The sequence below is a fragment of the Macaca nemestrina genome, chromosome 9 (assembly GCF_043159975.1).
Source record: "Macaca nemestrina isolate mMacNem1 chromosome 9, mMacNem.hap1, whole genome shotgun sequence".
Classification (NCBI taxonomy): Eukaryota; Metazoa; Chordata; class Mammalia; order Primates; family Cercopithecidae; genus Macaca; species Macaca nemestrina.
The window spans coordinates 20,097,412-20,120,162 of NC_092133.1; the positions used below are offsets into that span (position 1 = coordinate 20,097,412).

Sequence of the window (22,751 nt, forward strand, 5' to 3'; positions counted from 1 at the left end):
CCATATTGAGCAGAATAGAGGTTGACAAGTGCAGATGGACTACAATGAAAATGGCTGTAAAATGAGTTTACTGGCTGACCCTAAATCCAATTAGCCAGACATCTTTCTCAAAAGACTCAAAGTTGTATATTACATTTCACCGTGCTCAGATGTGTGGAATTTCTGCAGACTTATTTAAAGTAATTCTCGCTATTCATTATTAAGGACAAGATTTGGGAAGGAAGAGTAATATATTTGGAGTATTCAGGAAAGACATGAAATACTCTTCTGATTTTTTTTTAGTAGAGGGTATAATCTTGCCAGTACTATGAGGAAAGTAATCCTTGGTTACTTTTTAAAATGAGACCAGATCCTAAAGACAAATCAACAGCTGGATTTAACACAATTTTATAGAATGTCTACTGTGTGGAGAACCCCAACCAAAGTACTGTGAGACAGACAGAGATGGATGGGGCCTGACCCCCATCTTCCAGGGGCTGACTTAATGAATGTCTCTTTAGAATTCTGTCATCCCCTGTGATCATGCTTGCAAACCTAGGATGTAAGTATGATTATTAAGAAACTAAAACTCAGTTGTTCAAATGACAAAGTCAAGAACTGAATGCTAGTCTGTCTGACTCAAAAATCCATGATCTTTCCTCTTTCCAATCTACCTAGGGAGGGAGAAAGGTCTCCATAGATGCAGGGTCAATGCTTGGTAAAATCCAAGTAGTTAGGGGTAGGGGCCAGGGACAGATATGGAGATCAGAGAAAATCAGGGAAGGCTCCCTACAGGTGGAGGAATTTAACCAGATCTTGATCAATGAGGCAGATGCTTTCTTTGGTTGATGCATCTTGAATATGACACTCATTTCAACTTCAAAAGGGCAGTTGAGTTGGGCCTTTCTTCTCTGGTTGATGTAGTTCACCTAAGTCATGGGAGAGTGCATGGCCAACTCACCTGTTTCTGTAACACCCCAGCCAGAGATGTGGCACTCACTCCCAGAGGGAAAGGACCCATCAGGCAAGCACACGGTCTTCACGTATTTGGATTCCAGAGCACAGTGACCATCCACCGGCTTTAACTTGAGCAATGCTAGGTGGAGAGAGAGGTAGAAAATGGGTGTGATGTCACCTCTTTGTCAAAGAAGCACCAGCTTCAAGGTGGCCACAGCAAAGCCCCAACCGCCCCTGCCATGCCTGACAAGCTTCTTCCACGGTCATTTCATATTTTGAACTTCCACCTGGGAAGGAGTAGCACTTCAGGGCGAGAGTCACGTCAAGAAATAATAATTGACTTTGAAATCACGTTTAATCCATTTTTTTTAAGAAACACGCCGTTAGAGGGACAAAAAGGCTACTGAGGAAGGAGAGAGAGGTGGGGGGGGGATCCTCACGATAAGGGAAACGGGGTACAGAACTGAGCAGCCAGTAGCTAGGAATGTCATTGCATTTGCACTGGAGCACCTGCCAGGGGCTAGGGACCAGGCATGCCTGCATGCACATTGTGTCACCTGATTGCGCATCAGTGTTTCCATTTCATAGAAAAGAAAAGAGGGCTCAGGGAGGTGAGCTGGCTCCTGGTGAGAAAGCTGGGAAGCCGGGATTCCAGGCCAAGCCCATTCCATAGCACAATGTTCCTAGTATAGCTTGCCCTCAGTTTAAGAGCATATGCGCATTATCCACATTTACACATACCCTCAAAAACTAAAAAGCTCTGGAACACGTTCCCGACTTCACAGGGTCCACAGGGACCAAAAACAATCAAGAGCACCTACTAGAACCAAACTTCAGCTTTCCGTTCATAGAGAAATCCACCCAGGACAAGACCCTCAGGAGAGCCATGAAAGAGGAACTTGCCAATATCATTGTGGGGAATCTCGTCTCTTTCATTGTAGTGGGTGTACTTGAATATCTTCTCCACCCTAAAGCTCTGCTCGTGAAATTCTTCTTTCTTCAGGTCCTGGTCCCCTAGCACTACCTTTAGATGTCTGGTTTTTATGCTGCAAGGGAAAATGAGATGGTCAGGAAGGCTCTGCTTCTGCTCAGCTGTGTGGCCTTTGGCAAATCTGACCTTCTGCAGACTCAGCCTCCTCATCTGTAACCCTTGTCTCACTCACAGGACTCTGCTGTGGTGGGATCCAAATAAGATTATGTAAGGGAAGTGCTTTTATTAACAGAAGCAAGCTCCAAATGTAAGCTATAACTTTTACTCACTTCTCATGGGAGACCTCCCATTGTCCCTAGGCCTTCCAGAGAAACAGCCATTGCCATCTTGAACCAGTCTTCTAAAATCCATTGGCAGGTGCTAATGTCTGCCTGCTTGACCTCTCTTGGGGAGCACCTCCTAGAAGCTCAGAGAAATCATTTACTACAAGGTGAACTGGAAGACCTTCGTGACCACCTCCAAAACCCAGGCTTTGTTGGACCAGCCTTGACCATGAGCATAGGGAGCTCAGAAGGGGGTGACTCTTCAGCTCCCCAGAAGTTACTTGCCTCTCTAAGGCACACAAGAGGCATGGATGAAGACACCTGACTCAGAAGGGTCACTGGTGATGGCATCAGACAGAGGAGCATGCTTTCCTCTGTTCAGGGCAGGACAAAAGAAGTCAAAGAAGTAGATAGAATGGGATTTCCATCTTACTTGTCCACTTAACCTTCCATACGACTTTAGGCAAGGTAAAGGCAGAATCCCAAGGTTCAAGATCCTCACTTACAAAAAGGGAATAACAATCTTTTCCTCCACAAATATTTCCTCAGCACTTGCTATGTACGAAGGCACGCTCAAGACACTGGAGATCCCACAATTAATAAAACAGATAAAAATCCCTGACCTTCCTCAGCTTGTCCTCCAGCAGACAGCTTTGAGGATTAAATGTCATTTAATAAATGCTGTGCCCACGGTAAACATTCCAGATATGGTAGCTATTTTCCCTCTGGCTTTCAGGAGCCATTCTTTTGCCCTTGAACAGATCAGAACCCCTAATCCTGCCAGAGCTACCAAGACGCTGCTCAGAGGGGAAGGGAAGAGCACCCCCAGGCACTCAAGCCACCCTGGTCCCTGTCCCAGCCAGCACCTACTCGGTGCAGTGGGCAGCAGTGAGCACCCAGCAGGGGTGGATCAGCGCCCCTCCACAGAAGTGGCCCTGGGGCATGGACACGGTCAGAGGCAGCGAGGACTGGAGGGATGCCTGCCATGGGTGCTTGCCCGCCGTGCTCTTAAAGCCTCCATAGATTCTCTTGATCTTCCTCTCTGCTATCTCAGTCTTTCCGCAGGAGTCAAACCCCAGAAGCTTGGTTGATGGCTCAGTGGGGATTTCCTCTGGGTAGGCAATGTCTGTGGGACACAAGAAAGACAAATTGTGCCATTCAGCCTCCCTCCAGTTCCTCAGCAGGGCTCAGGCAGAGGTATGACTCTGAGCCCAGCAGCTGAGCAGGGGTCCAGAGCTGAGAGACTGCACCGGTGCACACAGGGTGGGCATACAGTAGGTGCACAGTTGATATTTGTAGAATACATTGCGCAACATAAAGCAAGTCTGTAGAATTAACAATGCAGATTTTTTTCTTCCATTTCAAAGTATGTGACTCCTAAGATTGACATGTACACACATACATTATGTTTATGTAAATATACAAATCCATCACTGGGTATTCACATTGACAAAGGCCCCACAATTATAAGTGTGCATGATCACTGTGCCTTTCATTATTAGTGCACAATTACAATTGTGGAGGCTTTTTCAGGGTAGAGGGGAGGGTATTCAGATGAACTAGAATAGGTGAGATAAAACATTTGCACAGATGACTGTGATACAAAAGGAGAGAGAAGTAAATGTTGTATAGGTGGTGCCTCGTTCAGTTCCTTGGGATTTGTAAGGAGGCAGAGATAACATTTTACTTGAGAAATCAAGGAGGACTTCCTGGAGAAGGGGATATTTGAGTTGGTTCTCAAAGAATAGTTGTATATGCACAAGAACAGATATGGGATGGAGCGTTATAGACAGAGCGACCATAAGATCAGAGGCGCATATGTGAAACTGCTCAGGGAGGGAATCCCACTGGTCAGGGTGAAAGGGCACATTGTTCCAGATGTGGGCACAGAGCGGGGCCAGGGCAGATGGCCAGGAAGACTGTGAGGCTGGAATTTGGATGCTTTGTATCCTGAGAGGCTATGGGGGCCCAGCCAGTTTGATCACCATTGTACACCCAGGGCCCAGCACAGTGGCTGGCAAACAGCAAGAGATGGGTAAATATCTGTTGAGGGCACTGATTTGGAGTCAGAAACCATGAGTTTAGGGTTGGACTACCTGACCTGAACCCACAAAGGTATCCAGACCTGCTTGGCATCCTGGTGGGTGCAGACGGTTGGGCAGTTGGGCTGGCAGTGGGCTGTGAATTGGTAAAGCAAGTGTGGAGGAAGAATGGGGTGAGGGAGGGACCAGGTGCCCGGGACATCTCCCTACAAATCTCCATCCCCCCACCCCCTGGGCATCTGAACAGCCATGACCTTTACCTTGGGCTGCGCAGGCTGAGACATCACAGTATTCCCAATTCACCTTGTCATTGCTAACTTTGATAAAGCACCAGGGCTTTTCGTCCGCGTCTGGGTTTCTAAAATACAAAACAAAACAACTCAGAGTCAAGGCTTGGTGAACCCACTGGATCTTATTAAAGAACCTTTGCATAAGAAGGTGCCAGGCTTTTGTGCTCCCCCGGGACCACATTTCTTTGATTCCTCCAACAGGTTATAAAACCTTAGCACAGAAGGGTGTTTATAGTTTTTTGGCAAAACCTTGACTTCCAGAGGAAAATCTCAAGGACGAGGAAGCAGTCCCAAGTCTCATGCCAGATCCACAGGACGTATCAAATTATTCGTAGGAAAAGAAATGAGATCCCTGTTGAAGACCTTTCCACGTCAGGAGAGTAAAATCATCACATAAACATGGTGAGAGTTGGGTTCCTCTGCCTGAGCCTTTGAATTCTGTGTATGGGAATCCTCTGAGAAAGGCTGCCAAGAGATCCCCCTCCCCGCCACCCCCAAAGACAGCTACACAAAGGGAACAGCTCAAGGTGAGATAAAGTGGAAGGTACTAGTGTTTTGTGAAAAAACAAAAACAAAAAAAAAAACTTCATGGCCAAGTGCGGTGGCTCATGCTTGTAATCCTAGCACTTTGGGAGGCCAAGGCAGGTGGATCATGAGGTCAGGAGTTCAAGACCAGGCTGGCCAAGATGGTGAACCCCATCTCTACTAAAAATACAAAAATTAGCCAGGTCTGGTGGTGTGTGCCTGTAATCCCAACTGCTTGGGAGGCTGAGGCTGGAGAATCGCTTGAACCTGGGAGGCAAAGGTTGCAGTGAGCTGAGATGGTGCCACTACACTCTAGCCTGGGTGACAAAAGAAAAAAAAGAAAAGTAAAGAAAAAAGAAAAAAAAATCCTTATTTATGAAGCCAGTTCAAAACCACACAAAGACCTCCTCCCCTTAATCTGTAACTCATCTGACTCATTGGCCTTGGCTAGACAAAGGGTAGTGGCAGGAAGACAATGGAGCGGCCTGGAGGCAGCAGAAAAGGAAGAAGGAAACTAGATCACCACCAGGGAGAGTGGTGGCATTACCCTCACATGGGAAAGCCTGAACATCTCTGGGTTAGAGACCATCACCTTCGACAGACATTCCACTTGCTCTTCTCCGTCTCTGTCTGGAAGTTATGTGGGCTCATGTGATTATTTCTGACCAACAAAGTATGTGTGGGGAGAGGATGTGTCCCTTCTAGGCTGAAGTAGTGAAAAACCCAGTCTCTTCTTGCCAATCCGGAGTATTTGAGTAACCCTGTGGAGCTGAATCCCCTACCATCACCACTACCAACCCACATGATACTTGGAACATTAGTAAGAAATAGACTTTTTTTCTTTTCTTTTCTTTTCTTTTTTTTTTTTTTTTTTTTTTTTTGAGACAGGGTCTCACTTTGTCACCCAGGCTGGAGTGCTGTGGTTCACTGCAGCCTCGACCTCCTGGGTTCAGATGATCCTCCCATGTCAGCCTCCTGATTAGCTGGGGCTGCAGGGGCTGACCACCACATTCAGCTATTTTTTTTTTTTGGTAGAGACGGGGCTTTGCCATTTTGTCCAGGCTGGTCTCGAACTCTTGGGCTCAAGCAATCTGCCTGCCTCAGCCTCCAAATCATATGCCTGTGCTATGATTACAGGCATGAACCACAGTGACCGACCCGGAAATAGACTTTGATGTATTTAAGCCAGGGAGATTTGGCAGTTGTTTACTATGGCAGCATAACATCGTCTATCCTGAGTAAGAAAATCTTCCTAGAAAGGAGGCTGATGAGTTTCAGTGATCTGTTTTAAAATAAGTGACCAAAATCAACTGAGCATGAATAAGGTAACTTACCTGCAGAAATTGTGCTCCCCAATCCCATGGGTTTCAGCATCCTCCATAAACATGTTGTAATTCTCCTGCAAGAGGAGGTGGGAGTTCCAGTAAAGGCATGCATGCTGGTTGACTGTCCTATTCATTTTCCCTCGGTAAGAGTAGCCATCGCCAACATAGCAGTCATCAGAACCTCCGAGAGAGCAGGTAGCAATGTGAGAACCAACAGCCACTGGCGTGCTGCTCCCAAAAAGGGCTTGGTGGGTATGTCAAGTGGTGAGAGAACTGGACCTGCATATTTATCGCCCTGGGATTTCACCACAAATTTCAGAAAAAAAAAAAAGTGTTGAATGTCCCACATTTAATCCTGCTTAAAATATGAAATATAGTGGTTGTAGGGTGTGGGAGCTTAGTTCTTTAATTCTGGCTCACACAAGAACTGATGGAAGGTGGGCTAAGGCCTAGGGATGCCCAGGTGGTTTGACTTGCCTACACTATGCCCCGGTTTATTAGTTTCTTTACAAGAAGCCAGACACACCCTATCCCCTTAGGCGAGAAGGCTGAGGCAATAGTAGAGTTTGGGAAACTTGATTTGAACCACATTCTGGCAACAAAACCTAGAGAGAAAAGGGTTCCAGAGGCCTCACTTGTGGCCCTGATGAGGTGGTGGCAGAGACCCATACCTATTTCACAGAATTTCCCCTTGAACTGGTCAGGACAGGCACAGGTGAACTTGGATCTCCGCTTATGCCGGGAGCAGGTACCACTATTCTGGCAGGGGTTTGGCCTGCACACAGGAACCACTGTGAACAAAGGAATGGGGCCAGGAACGCTCTTCAGAAGGAGTTGCAGCCCACGTCTGAGATGACAAGGAGACATTGGTGGCATTCTACTGGTGTCCATCCTTTCACGAAAGGTGGGTCACCAGAGGGGAAAGACAGATCCACTGATACTCTAGTAAGTGTACACAGAAGCCTTAAGAACATGAGCTAACGTGGATGAAGCAATATGGCTGGAGGCCAAGACTAAGTGAACTTAAGTAGATGGGTTACTCAGTAAGAAAACGAAGAAGCATGGTTGGAGCAGTGCTGGGCCCCGTCTGAGCTAGGTAGAGCTAGGTAGAGCTCTGCCTGCTGATACCCATGTGGCCATGAGCAAATGAGTTCACCTGTCTACATTTCAGGCTCTTCATCTGTAAAACCCTTCCTTGAGGTGTTTTTGGAGAATGCAAAAGAGATCGTATGTTTCCTGAGACAATGCCTGCCTCATAGCAGGGACTCGATATGTATTCATTCCCCTACTTGGTCCCCCTCAGGAATAGATCAGGGTCTACTTCCTGGAAGAAGTGAGTTTCAAGATGATTCTTTTTGGATGGGAAGGGACACAGACCAGTCAACTCCCACTGAATTGAGTCAATCCAGGAATAATTAATCTTTAGAAATCCTAGGGAAAAGGACCATCTCGGATGCCTGCCACAAAAACATGAGGTGCATCTGGCCTTCCTTGCAGAAGGGTGCAGGTAAAAAATAGGGCACAGAGAGCCTAGCGTCGAAGGGGCCTCCACCACTTACCTTGGGAGCAGCTGGGGCCTGTGTAAGGGTGTTTGCAGACACAGCGGTAGTAGGGAGGACTCTGGGTAATGAGACATTGGCCCCGGCCACATGGGTTGTCCTTGCATGTGTTTTGCACTGTAGGAGATCCATAGAGAAGTGGGGTCAAAACATAAGACACTCTTTGGGGCACATTTTCCTTAGAGGGATACATGTACAATACGATGTTTGGGGTGGGGTGACTGACAGGGTTTGTAGCCTTGTCCGTGGTCCTGAAACACTAGGGTACGCCAGGACAAGGCTTCTGTCTAATTTTGGGGTCATGGCGGATTGTCTCCCACGTTGTTTCCTGTGCCCATAGTCTTAATTTTTCTATCTTAATAAAAACTTTGATAATTGTTACACCTTCAACAAACAGAGCTGCCATTTTAGTCTCTCCATTTTCTAGCTAACTTCAGAGTCCTTTTACAGTTTTGTTACTTTTCTGAGAAGTTGAGTAAGCCCAGACACTGTGTTTATACTCGATATTCTCAACCATCCTGAAAAATTTATTGAAGAAATTGCAGGATTGAAAATGAAAAGAATAAGTGAAGAGGGCACCAAGGGAAGAAGTCAACCACAAAGCCATACGTACACCTAAGACCCCCTTTGCCCTCCACCAAGTAAGATGGTTGCTAGAGCAGCCTGAATCCAGATTTTCTCTAGGGGTACAATTAGCCCCTAGGAGTCCTATTCTTGAAGCTTTATTCCACGGCCTCATGTTATGCCCACAAGAGTTCACTAACAGCAGATACAGTGAGGATGGCAGAATGAAAGAGCATGGTCCAGAAGTCAGGCACGAGGGCTCTAATTTCTGCTCTACACTTAGCTAGCTGTGTGACCTTGATCAAATGCCCTCACTCTCTGGGTTCCCTTTCTCTGACTGGGTTGGGTCTCATGTGCCCTGAGATCCTCCCTGCTCTCCCATTTGAGGACAACAGTGCTCTGCTGCAGTTAGACGAAACACTCTAAGCACGAAGTCCTGAGTTTGGAATACATCTTGGTTAGAGTCCAGCTCTTATCCCCTCTCACCCTCAATCTTCCCATCTGGAGAATGGATGTACTAGTTCCATCTCACAGTGCAGGGGTGAGGATCCAGTGAGAGGCCGCCTGGGACCCTGCAGAGGAATCCACTATGCATGATACAGTATTTGCAGTTATAATCCTTTCCATGGCATCACACAGTGATTTCTCACACAGAAAGGACCACTTCTTGTTTAACTCAGAGGAAAGAGTGGATCTAGTGATGATGCACCCACCTTTCTGACACTTATTCCCAGAGAAAGGGGCCAGGCAGCTGCACGTGAAGGTCCTCCCGTGAACGAGGCAGTCCCCACCGTGTTCACAGGGGTTGGGCTGGCACGGATCTAAGACACATGACAAGAAGGCAATGCCGGTAAGGAATGGCAGGTGAGAAGCCCCCCACTTTTTCATCTAATTTCAGTCTCCTGCCCCAAATGAGAGAGTAACTACCAAACCAGAAACTGGGGAAAGCAGGAAAACATACATTGTCCTTAAACAGCAAGGAAAATTGCAGTCACCTGACCAGAGAAAGGGATTCAGGTTAGTGAGAAGAGAGGCGAGAAGGAACCACGACTGTCTCCCCTCGGCCTGGCTTTGGACGGGGCCTTTCTCATTGAGAAACTCCCCTTTTCCCTCATCAGTGTTTTTCTCCTCCCAGTCTTGCTGGGAGTGCCACAGGGTCTGTCTCTGATGCTGAAGGTATTTCACAAGCCTGAAGACCTCCCCTACTTCCAGTGCCCAGGGGTGGAGGTCAGGAGTGGGGAAAGAAAACCCACCCCTAATGAAACGCAAGCTTTCTGAACATCAGGAGAGAAGACCAAAGGCAAGAGGGTGACAGAAGAATTGGCGGCGAGGAGGAAATGACCCAGTGGCCTTCATCTTTCTTCAACTACTTGTTCAGTTAGATTTTGTCATATTTCATCTGTGCCTGTGGCTTTCATGGTTGTCTGAATGGATCTTCCCTTGGGGAATTCTTTATCCTTCTGTTCACACACATTGTTCTTTGGTTCAGGAACTAGGATCCCTGGGCCCTGCTCTTGTTTTGATGGTCCCTTCTGATGTTCCCCCATGCCCTGTATCTTGGCCCTGCCTTCCAGGCCACTTTGCACAGTTACACAGCTTTTATTCCAGCTGCTAAGTGCTTTCCATTCCTTCTCCTCGTTTAGTCACATGGCATTGCTTGGACCCAGCTTCTTATTTTCTTTTCTGTCCCATTGCTGGGGTTAAGAAGCCACAAAAATAAAAACAAGTGTGGTAGGAGCATGTGTGTGTGAATACACACACACACATGCACACACACACACAATCTAACAACTGTGGAAAGCTTCTAAAGAGTGAAGGGAGAAAGAAAAAGTTGAAGGGGAAGGAAAAGTCCTGGCAAAGGCAGGAGGGAAGGAAAGTCCCAAAGCTGAATGTGTACATGCTACAGTCTGGTGCTCAAGGCTGACATGGACTTCCTGCATTCTGAGGGTCTGACCTGTAATCTAAGCTATGGGAATGATTTTGAACACAGCTGCTATTCACAGCATCAGGAAACCTGGACAATGCTACATTAAATTGCTGCATGACCTTGGCCAAGTCAGCTCCTCTCTTAGCCTCACTTACCTCATCTGCCATTTGACGGTAGGGGAGATGTTCTCTAAGAACCTCCCCAGTCCTCACAGCATATGAATCTAACAGAAAAAAAAAGCCAGTCCACATAATTTTTTCCATAGCTATTTTACAATGCTGGTCAGAGAGGAGGAGAGAGAGGCTCTTGCATGTGGTTCCATGTACACTCCCCTCTGTCCTTCTCCCTGGAGAGTCCCTGAAAGAGATTTGGTACCTACCGGCCTGGTCCTCAGTGTAGTACCAGTCAGGATTCTCAGGGTGGGTAAGTGTGCTACTGGTATTCTCTTCCGGATTATAATCCTCGTAGCTGTAGTCATACTGGTCAGGGGTCCAGTCTGCACGGTGGTAACAGGACAGAAGAAATCCTAATCATTCTACTTAAATAGGTCAGCATTTTATTTAGTTGGACACCTTTTCCCCAAAGAATTCAAAGTCCTGCAGGAGGAATCATGTGTCTCTCCAGTTCTGCACAGTGAGGGGAGTGGAAAGGAGGGCTCAGGCTTTGCATCTTTTCACTTGGGGGATGTTATGACCAGGCAAGGTGGTGTTGACATTTAGCAGGGTCATGAGCACCTGATTGGAAGTGAAGAGAAGAAGCCAAGTCCCAGCTTTCTACTCCCTTGACCTTGGATAAGCCAACTGTATTATCGAGTCTTGGTTTTCTCATCTTTGAACAGCAGGAAGAGGACTGGGACCTAGCACATCTACAGGGTCTTACATGGGGTCTGCCCGGGGTCAGATTACACTATACTTGAGTGCCTGGTTGGCTTATCCTGTGAATAATATTTCTTGATGGGACTTCATTTGTCACCAAGTTGAATGAAATCAAAGAAAACTCATCATTTTCCTTTTGATCATGGCATCAAACTACTCCCAAGCAGTATCTACAGAGTCATTTTAACAGATAACATTTATTGAGCCTTTACTATGTACCATGCCCTGTGCTAAGCACTTCACATGCACCATCTAACTTCATTTTCATAAAAATCTAGGAGGTGTATTGTTCACTCTGAGTTGAGAAACCTGAGGCTGACAGATATTGAGTAACTCGGCCAAGGTCACATAGCTACTAAAGGGCAGGATATGAACTATGGCAGTTTGTCTCCATGTAACCCCTAAATCTCACTAGTTCAACTGCAGCACTCAACTGTTTCAACTGGTGCCTTACATGGCCTCGGATACTCCCACACTTACCCTTGGGAAAATGTGTCCCACCATCCCCATTGAGTATCCAGCCTGCCCATTAGGAATTTCCCACGGATAACCTTGTAAAAGTTTATGGATCTTGCCTATGGTTGTAAACCTTACACTAGACTGGTCATTGGGGAAAAAACAGGTATGTGTAAGGTTAGCTGGACGCAAGCTCTTTGCTCTCTGGGGCCTTGTGGGGAGATCCTGGTAGCTCTGTGGCTGGTAGGTCCGTGGAAGTTTGGGATTTGAAGAAAGTCAGGTTGACTTTGCTCTCTCCAGCTGGCGGGAGTATGGCAAGTCGGCAAGTTGAAGCTGCAAGGAAGCTGTCCAGAGATGCATATGATAATGAGGCGGGAGCAAATGCAGATAGCTGACTTGAAAAGGCACTCCTACGGAGCCAGCTGATGGCTTGGAGGATGGCACTTTACCTAAGCCTGATTATCAACCACATTATCTTACTCGTCTCTCAGTCATTCTGTTAGAGTCTTTATCTCTCTGGCTTTTGAAAAATCGACTTTTGCACAATGGCTGTTTTATATTTCCCATTAAAATGGAACTAGCTTTTTATTTCTTTTTTGAATACGCCAACACTGGTTTCTTGCCAAAGTTTCACCTCATTTATCACAGTGTCAAGTCAAGACTCCCTTGGCTTGCTCATTATTTCTCCCGAACTGCTTTTCCCCACTATGAAAATGCTCCCAGGGGAGGCCACCTTTTTAGGGCTGAGGATCCAGGTTGAAGATAAGGCCATTGTCTTCCTGGAGCAAATAAAGTTTTCCTCCATCTAGCATGATAAAGCAGAGAAAGAGAGGGAGAAAGTGAGAAAAAACAATGTTTTTCTGAGTTTGACATGAAAGATTTCAAACTGACATTTAGGAGAGACAATGGGGTTTGGTAATGAGATGATTGCATTGCTTAGTTATTTCTTTTTCTTTGGAGAGTTTATTTTTGTTTTTCCAACAGGCATTTATAGATAAGTGTCCTTTAGGTTGCTTCTGTAATTTCTCCCATCTCTCCCACAGGTTGGCAGTCAGATCGGCTAATCTTGACAAGGCCATTAAGAATTACTTCTTTTGCAGATATTTAGAAATGGGGAAGATTCTAATGTAGATGGTATGGTGTGACTTTTCCAGGTGACGAGGGGTGAATGAAATGTCTGTTAGAGGATTTTGACTTGAATCCAGACCTATTAACAAGGTCTGCTCACCTCTCAGTGAAGCCAAAGAAGAAATAAAATACATAGGCTTTGAATCATATTCCTGCTAAGAAAGGCTTCCTATTCTCTAGTGGGCCTCAGTGGAGATGGATAGAGCCAGCAGAGTTCAGTGGCCCCAGATAGCCAGGGTGGAAGAAGCCAACTAGCCGGTGGATATGCAAGGAAAGTCACCAAGATCCTTTCCATTTGGGATGGGCTGCCATGTGATTTGAAGGTGCTTTATCAGAGCATCATCTGGGAGGGTTTCTCCACTTCCAGGCTTAAACCTTATTTTGTCTTTCCCATTATGTTGGCACTTAATCCTATTGTCTGCATAAGTAACTTGTCTTGTGAACCTACAATGGACCAAGTGTTATGCCAGGTGCAGGATGGCATTGGGAATGGTGGAGAGTTATACAAATAAGAGTAGGATGTGACCTTGTCCTCAAGGAAGCCTCCAGTCAAGGTTGGGTAGGGGATGAAAGCCAGCTAAGGAAGGAGACTAAAGAGCAGTGAAGAGGTGAGGGAACTAGAAGTGACCAAGTCTAGGCCTGGTGCCCTCAAGTTCCACAGTGAAACTCTGCCTTGGTATGAGCCAATCTGACGACAAAAATAGCCCTTGATTATCCACCCCTCCCTGTACCCATACCCTTTGCAATGTGACTTTTCAGTTTCTCCCACCAAGAGATTGAGTCAGTTTCCCTGCCCTTGGTTCTGGGTTGGCCTTAGGACATGCTTTGGCCAATAGCATGTGTGATGGAAGGATGGTGTGCCAGCTCAGAGCCTGGGCCCCAAGAAGTCTTGCTCTCTCTTGACTCTCTCTCTCTCTCCGGATCCTGGACCCATGTGACTGCCATGTGAACAGTTCGGCCTATTCTGCAAGAGCGTATGAGAACACGTGGACAACAGCTGGCCTAGTGGTCCTAGCTGAGGCCTCAGACACATAAGAAAGCCCAGTCAATATTCAGCAAGATAAGATGCCAGCCAATCTGCCAGCTTCTGCAGACACATGAGCAAGCCCAGTCAGGATCAACTGAGCCTGACGCAGCCCAGAAGAACTGCCCAGCTGAACCCAGCCAAGATTGTCAACCCAAAGAATTGTGACCTAAATACATGGTCAGTGGTTTAAGCTACTAAGTCTGGGGTAGTGTATTATGCAATAATAACAAACTGACACACAGGACTTGATTGATATTAGATTGCTAATGGGCTGAGAATTTTAGATACAAGAGCATTCCTCTGTGGCCCAGTTGGCTGGAGAGTTTTAAGTGTCATAGCTGGATCTCAGATGGCACCTCTATCTTGGGTATTTGGTCTATCTTATTTGTTTCCTCCAACTAGAGAGTTTCTTAAGAGGAAGGGCCATTTCCATTCCTCTTTTAGCCCCAGAGTGCCCAGCACAAAGCCCTACCTGTAGTTAATGTATGTGATTGACAGATTTATTTTTCCCTTAGTGGTCAAGCCTTTCTGCCTTCTGATTGGCCTGCATGCAGCTTTACTGGCCATAAAGATGGTGCCTGCTTAAAGCAGAGCAAATAGGGAATTTCAGTAAGAAACTGTGTGAGAAATGGGTCAAATGTACTTGGCAAAGAAAATACCTGATGAACTCTGTAGAAATCTAGAAACTCGTCCACATATTTTCCTGGGGAGAGAGGCACAGCAGCCTGACATACATTTTGGTGCCACTGGTAGATTGTAGAAAAACAGTTCAGGTTTAAACATAGATTATTTGTAAGTTTCTCTAGGCTACAGAAAAGGGAAGAGCTTTGGGAAAGAAAGGGGCAGGTGTTCGAGCATTTTCTATCAAGAATAAAAAGAAATTCTTGTGGGTTTGTCTAGTTTTCAGTCTGTTTCTAGAAATTATCATGAAGGATCATGAGAGTATCCTGAGCTAAGCCAAATTATCCTAATAATAGGTTATAATGTACTGAGTATTTTCTAAGTATCAGACACTAAACTAAATAAATGTGGTTGCCCACAATCTTACTTCACCCTAAAGCAACCCTATGGCATAGGTCCTATTTTGCAGATAAGGAAAAATGAAGGCCCAAGGAGATGACATCATAACCCAGGTCTACCTAACTCCAAGTCTTATTTGCCTTTTTATGATCCTGGAACCTCTTATAGGTTTGGGTTTCATGAAACTCCATGGGTTTTAGCTTTCAGGAAGTAACATGCATTGGGAAACCTTCTTAAGCTCATGTTCTGGGTCCCTTGACCAGGATTAACTCTGTCCACGTTCGGGGTCTCTCAGAAAATGCTCAGAGTTCCTGCGATGGGGGTTTTGCAGCTGCTCTGGTTAAGGAGCTTGCCAGATGTGTGGAACGGAATCAAACTCCCCGGAATGTCACCCCTGTTGGCGTCATCCATCACTGTGGCACAGACGGCTCCTCTGAGGGCCTCCTCCAAACCCCAGCCCTGTCGGCCTGCATTTGACGCTTCCAATCTGGCTGGCGGGGCAGGCCCAGCAGAGACTCTCGCTGGCAGGCAGTAGGACAGCTGATGGATGGGCTCAGCCTGCATTGCTGGGCAGAGCCAAGCCAGCTTTGAAGAGGCATTTCCACAGGCCTGCTGGCTGTCGTGGCACCTGCTTTGGGGAGATGGGCAGTTGTGCTGTTTGCTGGCTACCTCCTCCACCACCCATTGGGGACTGTGGACTGGGCACCTTCTGCTCCAGCAAGGCCCTCACCGTGCGCTGTCTCCAGCGAGACCAACCAAAGAAGCAGCTTGTCCATGGGCACGAGCATGGAGTCTCCTTCGCCACACTATTGTCTAGAGGCAGCAGGGAGCTGACAAATACCATCAAAGCACAACCCTTTTGAAAGGTTAAGTCAGATACTGAACAGGGATGTTTTTAACCTGAATCTCCTCTTTGCAAAAAGGCCCAACATCTACATCTCAGCCCATTCCTCGGAGGCTATGACACCTCGAGATGGACTCTGGATCCCAGGAGCAGTCTGCTTCGGGGTCCGTTCATTCATACACCAAACTGTCTGAAGCTGTTGGCAGAGTTCTTGTAGGGCCCAGTCTCTTGAGAGCTAAATTCAATACTCTTCACTCCCTATAAGTGGTTTTTCAGCCTGTGCTTTAAAAGTCTCCAGTGATGGGAAACTCATTACCTCCTGAGAAACCAATGGTCCATTCAGATTTCTGGACACCTCTGATGGTGAGAAAGTTCTTCCTGTTGGCAGATCAAATCTGACCCTGTGGCTCCCAGTCTGTTTGATTAAAGCTATAAATCTATGGGCACATAGGCTAACTCCACTCCCTTTCCGTGGTCTCTGTTCAGTAGGGCCACTGCTTACAGTTGTTCGAGTTGTTCACTGCACAATTCCAGGGTGTCATGAACTCACTGAAGATGTCTCTTAAATCTTCTGGCAGCTGGCAGTAAAGTCAGGGGCCTTTGAGTCTTCTGCGCTTCTTTCTCTTCCACCGTGTCACCCCATAGCTTCTACAGCCCAGTATCCCTGAAAATCAGACCCAAAGATCCCCTTCCGTGGTGCCTGGGCAGTTTGTGCTCAAGGCTGGGGAAGAGGCCACCCTTCCAGCCCCTTGGTCTCAGCTCCTCCCTGGACTCCTTGCGTGGGTGGTGGTGTGGCCGTCAGCTAGGGGATAACTCTCCGAAATACGTGCCTTCGGAGGAACTGAACTATGTGTCATTGAATAGCCTTTGTGTTGGGGAAAGACACAGATTTTCTCAAAACCCCACACGCCATGCCCATATACATTTCTCCTCAACTCCACAAATATCCGCTGAGCACCTGGGACAGAACGAAGACCTGGCCTTATCTTTCTGCCCATCCAGGGGTTTGCTGCTGGAGAATATTGACTGTCAAACTGAATTTGGCCCAGTTACTGCTATCTTTGTGCCAAATAAATCCTTGATTCAAGGTTCAGCTGTGGCCACAGCCTCTGTGTGTTGTCTGCCTGGCTATGGCGCTCCGTGGGTGACCAGCCTGTATCTCTACCAGTGGGGATGTTGGCCTCTGGCCAGATGGAGTGGTGAGCAGAATTTTCTCCCCCGGGGCTCAGCACTGCAAAGGCACACTCGAACCCAGAGCCAAAGGACCAGGAGTGGATGATGTGGAAGGGGTGGCCCTGCCTAGCCTGTGCACGCTGTGGGCACAAAGCTGAGGACACAGGAAAGGGAGACGATAGGAGAGCGAGTCTGTGAGACAGAGAGCCTGTGTGAAGATACAGGACCCGCCGGGTGGTAGACGCGTTCAACCTGAGGAAGCAAACCATTTGGGCAGAGGGGACAATGGCAGAGGTGCTGGTGAGAGGGTATCACCAGGCCAGGTCAGCCTGGAGGCCGTCCTTCCACAGAAAGAGGTGGAGCGGATGGGTGTGGCACAGGGCTGGCCTGCCTAGAGCCAGGCATTGTTCCATCTCACCCTTGCTTTGCCTTGGCCTTTCACCTCATTTTAGCCTCCAATTCACTGTGTGGCCAGGAGTAAGTTGCGTCCCCTCTCTGGGCCTCGGTTTCTTTATAAAATCAAGGGTTTTAACTACGTAGGCAGTATTTCCCTTGGGACTCTGAGCTGGTGCTCAGTGGTGTCCACAGGAAATTCAAAATTGTGTGAAGCATTACGGGTGCACACATTTTGAGGGCAAGTTCTCAAAGGTGCCTGTGACACCCTGGAACCAGTTGAACCCTGGGGTCCCTCCAACACTTCCATACTTAGGCCTCTTTTTCTCCAGCCCAGAACCAGCCTGGGATTGGTGGGAAGCCCCCAGGAGATCAGCGCACTCACCTGGGTCCAGGCTTTCCAATAAAGACATCAGGGAGAACTGAAAAACAAAACAACACAGCAGATCAGCGTTGAGACGGGGCTCGGCCGGGCGTGATCCTCAGGTGTCAGCCAGGGGAGACCGTACGGGGTGCAGGTGCACTGTGTGCTTTCTGATGGTTGTGGCTGGGATGGAGGTTGAAGGGAGGGGGATGGGGTCTGTTTGAAGATACACGCCCCCCCACCACCACCTATGCACGCTGAGCCCTGAAGCATTGTCCTTCTCCACAGCAGGGGGTCGTGTTGCTTGTCTGCCCCTGTCCTTGCTTTGGAACACGGCTGCCCAGGTACTGGAGTGCTCGTCAGTTGCAGTGAGTTTCATCTACTCCCTGCCTGATACGCATTGCTGCATTTCATCCTTATAACAGTGCTATGAAGAGGCTTGCACCAGCCTTGTTTACAGATGAGAAACTTTGGACTTGGAGGTCACGTAGCTGTGGTAGGATTTGGAATTCGTGCTGAAATCTAGGTGATTTCTTCAGGTGACAGTTCCTGGGGATTTGGGGATGAACAGATGCTTAAAACTCTCCAGTGGCTTCCCATTTTTCTTAGAATAGAATGCAAACACCTGCCATGATCTACAAACCTCCTCCCATACCCCTCCCTCCCATTGCCCCTTACTAAGCTTAGGCCACACCTGGCTTCAAAATGGCACAAGCTAAACTCCTCCCACCTCAGGGCCTTGGCAATTGTTGCTGCCTGGAAGCCCTCCTCCATGACCTTGGCTAGGTCTCAGTTTAAACGTCATCTTGCCTGAAATATCCCATCAATATGACATTTCCCTTCCCCATTGTTCTGCCACTGCACTTGTTCATTCCCTCCATGATCCTTATTGCAGTGCATAGCTTTACATTTATTTATTTTCATGTCACCTGTCTCTCACATCAGACTCTGTCCTCCAGAAAGGCAGGGATTTTATCTGTTTTGTCGTTGATGTATTACCCCATACCTAGCATAGAGCTTGGCACGTGGCATTCCTCAAAAAGATTTGCTGAATAAATAAATAATGATATAAAGAGCTCCTTTAATACACAGTACTCAGCCCGGAAAAGAAAGTTTTACTCATTTAATACCTGGAGGACGCTCTTCCACTTTCATCAGGGGGCAGCAAAAAAGGGCTCTTGGACCAAGTCTAGCAGTTGTGTTTTTGTAAATAAAGTTTTACTGGAAAACAACCATGCCTGTTTGTTTATGGCTGCTTTTGTAGAGAGAAAGTACGACCCCAAATATTTATTATCTGACACTTCACAAACAAAGTTTGCTGAACCCTGATTTAAAGAAATGAGAGTTCTACCACCAGACAGCTTTCCCTTTGGGTCTTGGCTGCCAGAAAGCTGAGATCAATGAGATACATCAAGCTAGGCAGTTTGGTATATTTGCTGCTTCTACCCTCTGCAGAATTTCTAATTTTCTGTTTTACTGTAGTCTTCGTTACATGATTTTGGGAAGTAGGTGGATGATAAATTAGGAAAGAAAAATAAAAAGAATAATGCATCCGAATACGATGTACTGAGGATGTACAATATCAACAGATAGTATTCTTGGCAAAAATGCTTACCCTGAATTTATTCATGAGGAACATGACAGATCCAAATTATGAGGTTCAAATTGCAGGACATTCTACAAAACTCCTAGCCTAGCCTCCAGCAAAATGCCAACACCATAAAAGACAAAAAAAGATGGGAAGACTGTATTTTTAGTAAAGGACATGGCAACGAAATGCAGTGTGTGACTCTTAATTGGATCCCGGCTTTAAAAACAATGGCAAAAAGGACATTGAGTGCTGTGGTTTGTGCTGACTTGGATATTTGTCCTCTCCAAACCTCATGCTGAAATTTGATCCCCAGTGTTGGAGGTGGGGCCTCAATGTTGGGTCATAGGGGTGGATCCATTACGAATGGATTAGTGTTCTCCCTCAGGGTAAGCAAGATTTCACTCTATTAGTTCCTAGGCGAGCTGGTTGTTAAAAAGAGCCTGGCACCTCCACCTCTCCCTCTTGCTTCCCCTCTTGCCATGTGATCTCTGCACACTGGCTCCCCTTTCCCTTCTGCCATGAGTGGAGGCAGCTTGAGGCCCTTTCCAAAAGCAGCTGCCCAATCCTGGACTTTCCAGCCCTCAGAAATCCAAGCCAAATAAACCTCTTTTAAAAAAAAATACGTCACCCAGGCTCAGGTATTCCTTCGTAGCAACACAAAATGGACCAAGACACTGAAACAAATGGGAAATTTTAATATAGACATATTAGACAGTATTACTGTGTCAATGTTGACTTTCTTGAGAGTAAACAATGGCATTGCAGTTCTGTAGGAAAATGTACTTATTCTTAAGAGACGGTGGCCAGGTGCGGTGGCTCATGCCTGTAATCCCAGCACATTGGGAGGCTGAGGTGGGCAGATCACGAGGTCAGGAGATCAAGACCATCCTGGCTAACAGTAAAACCCCGTCTCCACTAAAAATACAAAAAATTAGCCGGGCGTGGTGGCGGGAGCCTGTAGTCCCAGCTACTTGGGAAGCTGAGGCAGGAGAATGGCGTGAACCTGGGAGGCGGAGCTTGCAGTGAGCTGAGATTGTGCCACTGCACTCCAGCCTGGGTGACAGAGAGAGACTCTGTCTGAAAAAAAAAAAAAAAAAAAAAAAAAAAAGACAGACGCTTGGTGAAGTATTTAGAGTGATATCTGCAATTTACTTGCAAATGATTCAGCAAACAAACAGACAAAGAAAACAACTATATACACACACAGGAGAATGAGAGACACAGCAACTATAATGACATTTTAACAATTGTGGCATCTATCTGGATGAAGAATATTCATTGCATGATTCTTCCCACTTTCCTGTAGGTTTGAAAAATTACAAAATAACATGTTGGTGAGGGGAAAGGAAGAGAGGCCATTTGTTATCTGGGACTGTGCCTCTGTCCAATGACTTCCTGGCTAACCACCTCCCCCACACCCTGTTTCTGCAGGCAGTGAGATGGGACAGGTGTTCTGTTTTGGGGCTGAGGGTGGGGGTTGGTACTGGGGAGGCCCGGCAGAGGAAGGGCAGCTCAGGCCTTAGGGGTGCTCCTGGACCTAGGGTGCTTGAACAAGGATTGGCAGAGATGGGTGTCTCTGGGGGGTGAGTGCCAGAGAGGTGCCATGAGGGGACCCTAATATGGTTTGGCTGTGTCTCCACCCAAATCTTATCTTGAACCGTAGCTCCCATAATCCCCATGTGTCATGGGAGGGACCACGTGGGAGGTAATTGAATCATGGGGGCATGTTTTTCCCATGCTGTTCTCATGATAGTAATTAAGTCTTATGAGATCTGATGGTTTTATACAGGGCAGTTCCCCTGCACACACTGTCTTGCCTGCCACCATGTAAGACGTGTCTTTTACCTTCTGCCATGATTGTGAGGCCTCCCCAGCCATGTGGAACTGTGAGTCTATTAAACCTCTTTTTCTTTATAAATTACCCAGTCTCGGGTATGTCTTTATTAGCAGCATGAGAATGGACTAATACACTAAGACCTCAAGGACAAAGGTTACCCCTCCTTCAATCTCACCCTCATCACCTCCAGTCATCTGGGCCTTAGTCCTGGTCCTTTCTCCCTGCTGTGCCTTTCTCAGGGCAGGGCCTGTCTGTCTAGACCTGTCTCCACCCAGTCCTGAGGAGATTCCCTACAAATTCTTCTCTTTGAACTGCATAGGATGGGCCATGCCCTAAGAAGTGGGCAGAAGACTTTGAGGGACATCCTTCCTCAAGGTCCAGCATGGAAGGGCCCTCCAGGATCTGCACCTGGGCCAGCGTTGCACATCCTGGCTCCAGCTGGAGCCTGAGGAACAGCCGGGTGCCATGCTACCTACAGCCAGCAGGTGGCAGACGTGTCCTTCCTAGGAGCTGGCGCTCGGAGGGAAACCAAACAAAAAGAAAGCCGAGACTTCCTGGGCTGGGCTCTCAGGGAGCCTGAAGCTGATGTGCGGCTTGGGCTGCCTGTCAGGGGGTCTCGGGAATCTGAAGCAAGTCACTCATTTTGTGACCCACAGTGTCCACCCACAGAGAGGGGCCGTGGTGCAATGTGGAAACGGGTAGCCCCAGCACGGGCTGGATATTTGGGGACCATATGGGAAAGTCCCGGCTGATAGTGGATTACTTATGCCTGTATCCGGATCCCTGAAACTAACCTGGATGATGGCAGGTGGGAAGGGTGGACACAGTATTTGCCTCCTTTCATTCCATCATTCCCTTAACTCTTACCCCAGAGACAAGGAAAGAAGAACCCTTACTCCTGGGACTTGCACATCCAAAGAGAAAGATCGATGCAAGAGTAGGAGGAAGAGATAACTAAGAAGCAGAAAACTGTGATGTCAGTTCACATTCCTTTAGAGCTGACAATGTGCCATCAGCTGTGCTAAATATTTTGCGTGCATTTTGTCTTGTTTGTTGCACACAATACTTCATAATTTAGGTGTTATGATTAGGTCCATTTTAGAGGTGAGAAAACTGATGTTTTCAGATATTAAGTTGTCTACAATAACTTAACTAGAAAATGCTGGAGCCAGGACAGGAGAGCGTCGGTCTCACATCAGAGTCCTTGCTCTTAGTCACTATTGCCGTGAGGGACCAGGAAGCTGCCACGTGTACACAGTAATAAAGCGAGGATGGAGGAGAAAGAAACAGAAAAGCTCGTTAACCTTAAGAGAGGCAGGTGTTGAGCTAGGTTCAAAATCAGGGGCACTGTTCTTGGAACACTTTATAAAAAGACCTATCTGTGGGCTGGGCGCGGTGGCTCACGCCTGTAATCCCAACATTTTGGGAGGCCGAGGTGGGCAGATCACTTGAGGCCAGGAGTTAGAGACCAGTTTGGCCAACATGGCAAAAACCCATCTCTACTAAAAATACAAAAATTAGCCAGGCACGGTGGCAGGTGCCTGTAATCCCAGCTACTCGTGTGTCTAAGGCACAAGAATCACTTGAACCTGGGAAGTGGAGGTTGCAGTGAGCTGAGATT

The 22,751-nt window shown here is 47.2% G+C and overlaps 1 protein-coding gene across 1 annotated transcript in view; it reads right to left on the minus strand.

The window, feature by feature from the left end:
• Positions 1-22,751, minus strand: part of LOC105466931 (hyaluronan binding protein 2) — a 35,773-nt gene that overhangs the window by 3,604 nt on the left and 9,418 nt on the right. Inside the window, exons 2-11 of the mRNA XM_011716150.2 lie at positions 17,724-17,760; positions 10,802-10,918; positions 9,209-9,316; positions 7,932-8,048; positions 7,044-7,163; positions 6,382-6,553; positions 4,493-4,590; positions 3,061-3,316; positions 1,840-1,982; positions 941-1,075 (exon numbers count right to left, since the gene is read on the minus strand). Of these exons, the coding sequence (XP_011714452.1) occupies positions 941-1,075; positions 1,840-1,982; positions 3,061-3,316; positions 4,493-4,590; positions 6,382-6,553; positions 7,044-7,163; positions 7,932-8,048; positions 9,209-9,316; positions 10,802-10,918; positions 17,724-17,760 (1,303 nt within the window). The remainder of the gene's footprint in view (positions 1-940; positions 1,076-1,839; positions 1,983-3,060; positions 3,317-4,492; positions 4,591-6,381; positions 6,554-7,043; positions 7,164-7,931; positions 8,049-9,208; positions 9,317-10,801; positions 10,919-17,723; positions 17,761-22,751) is intronic.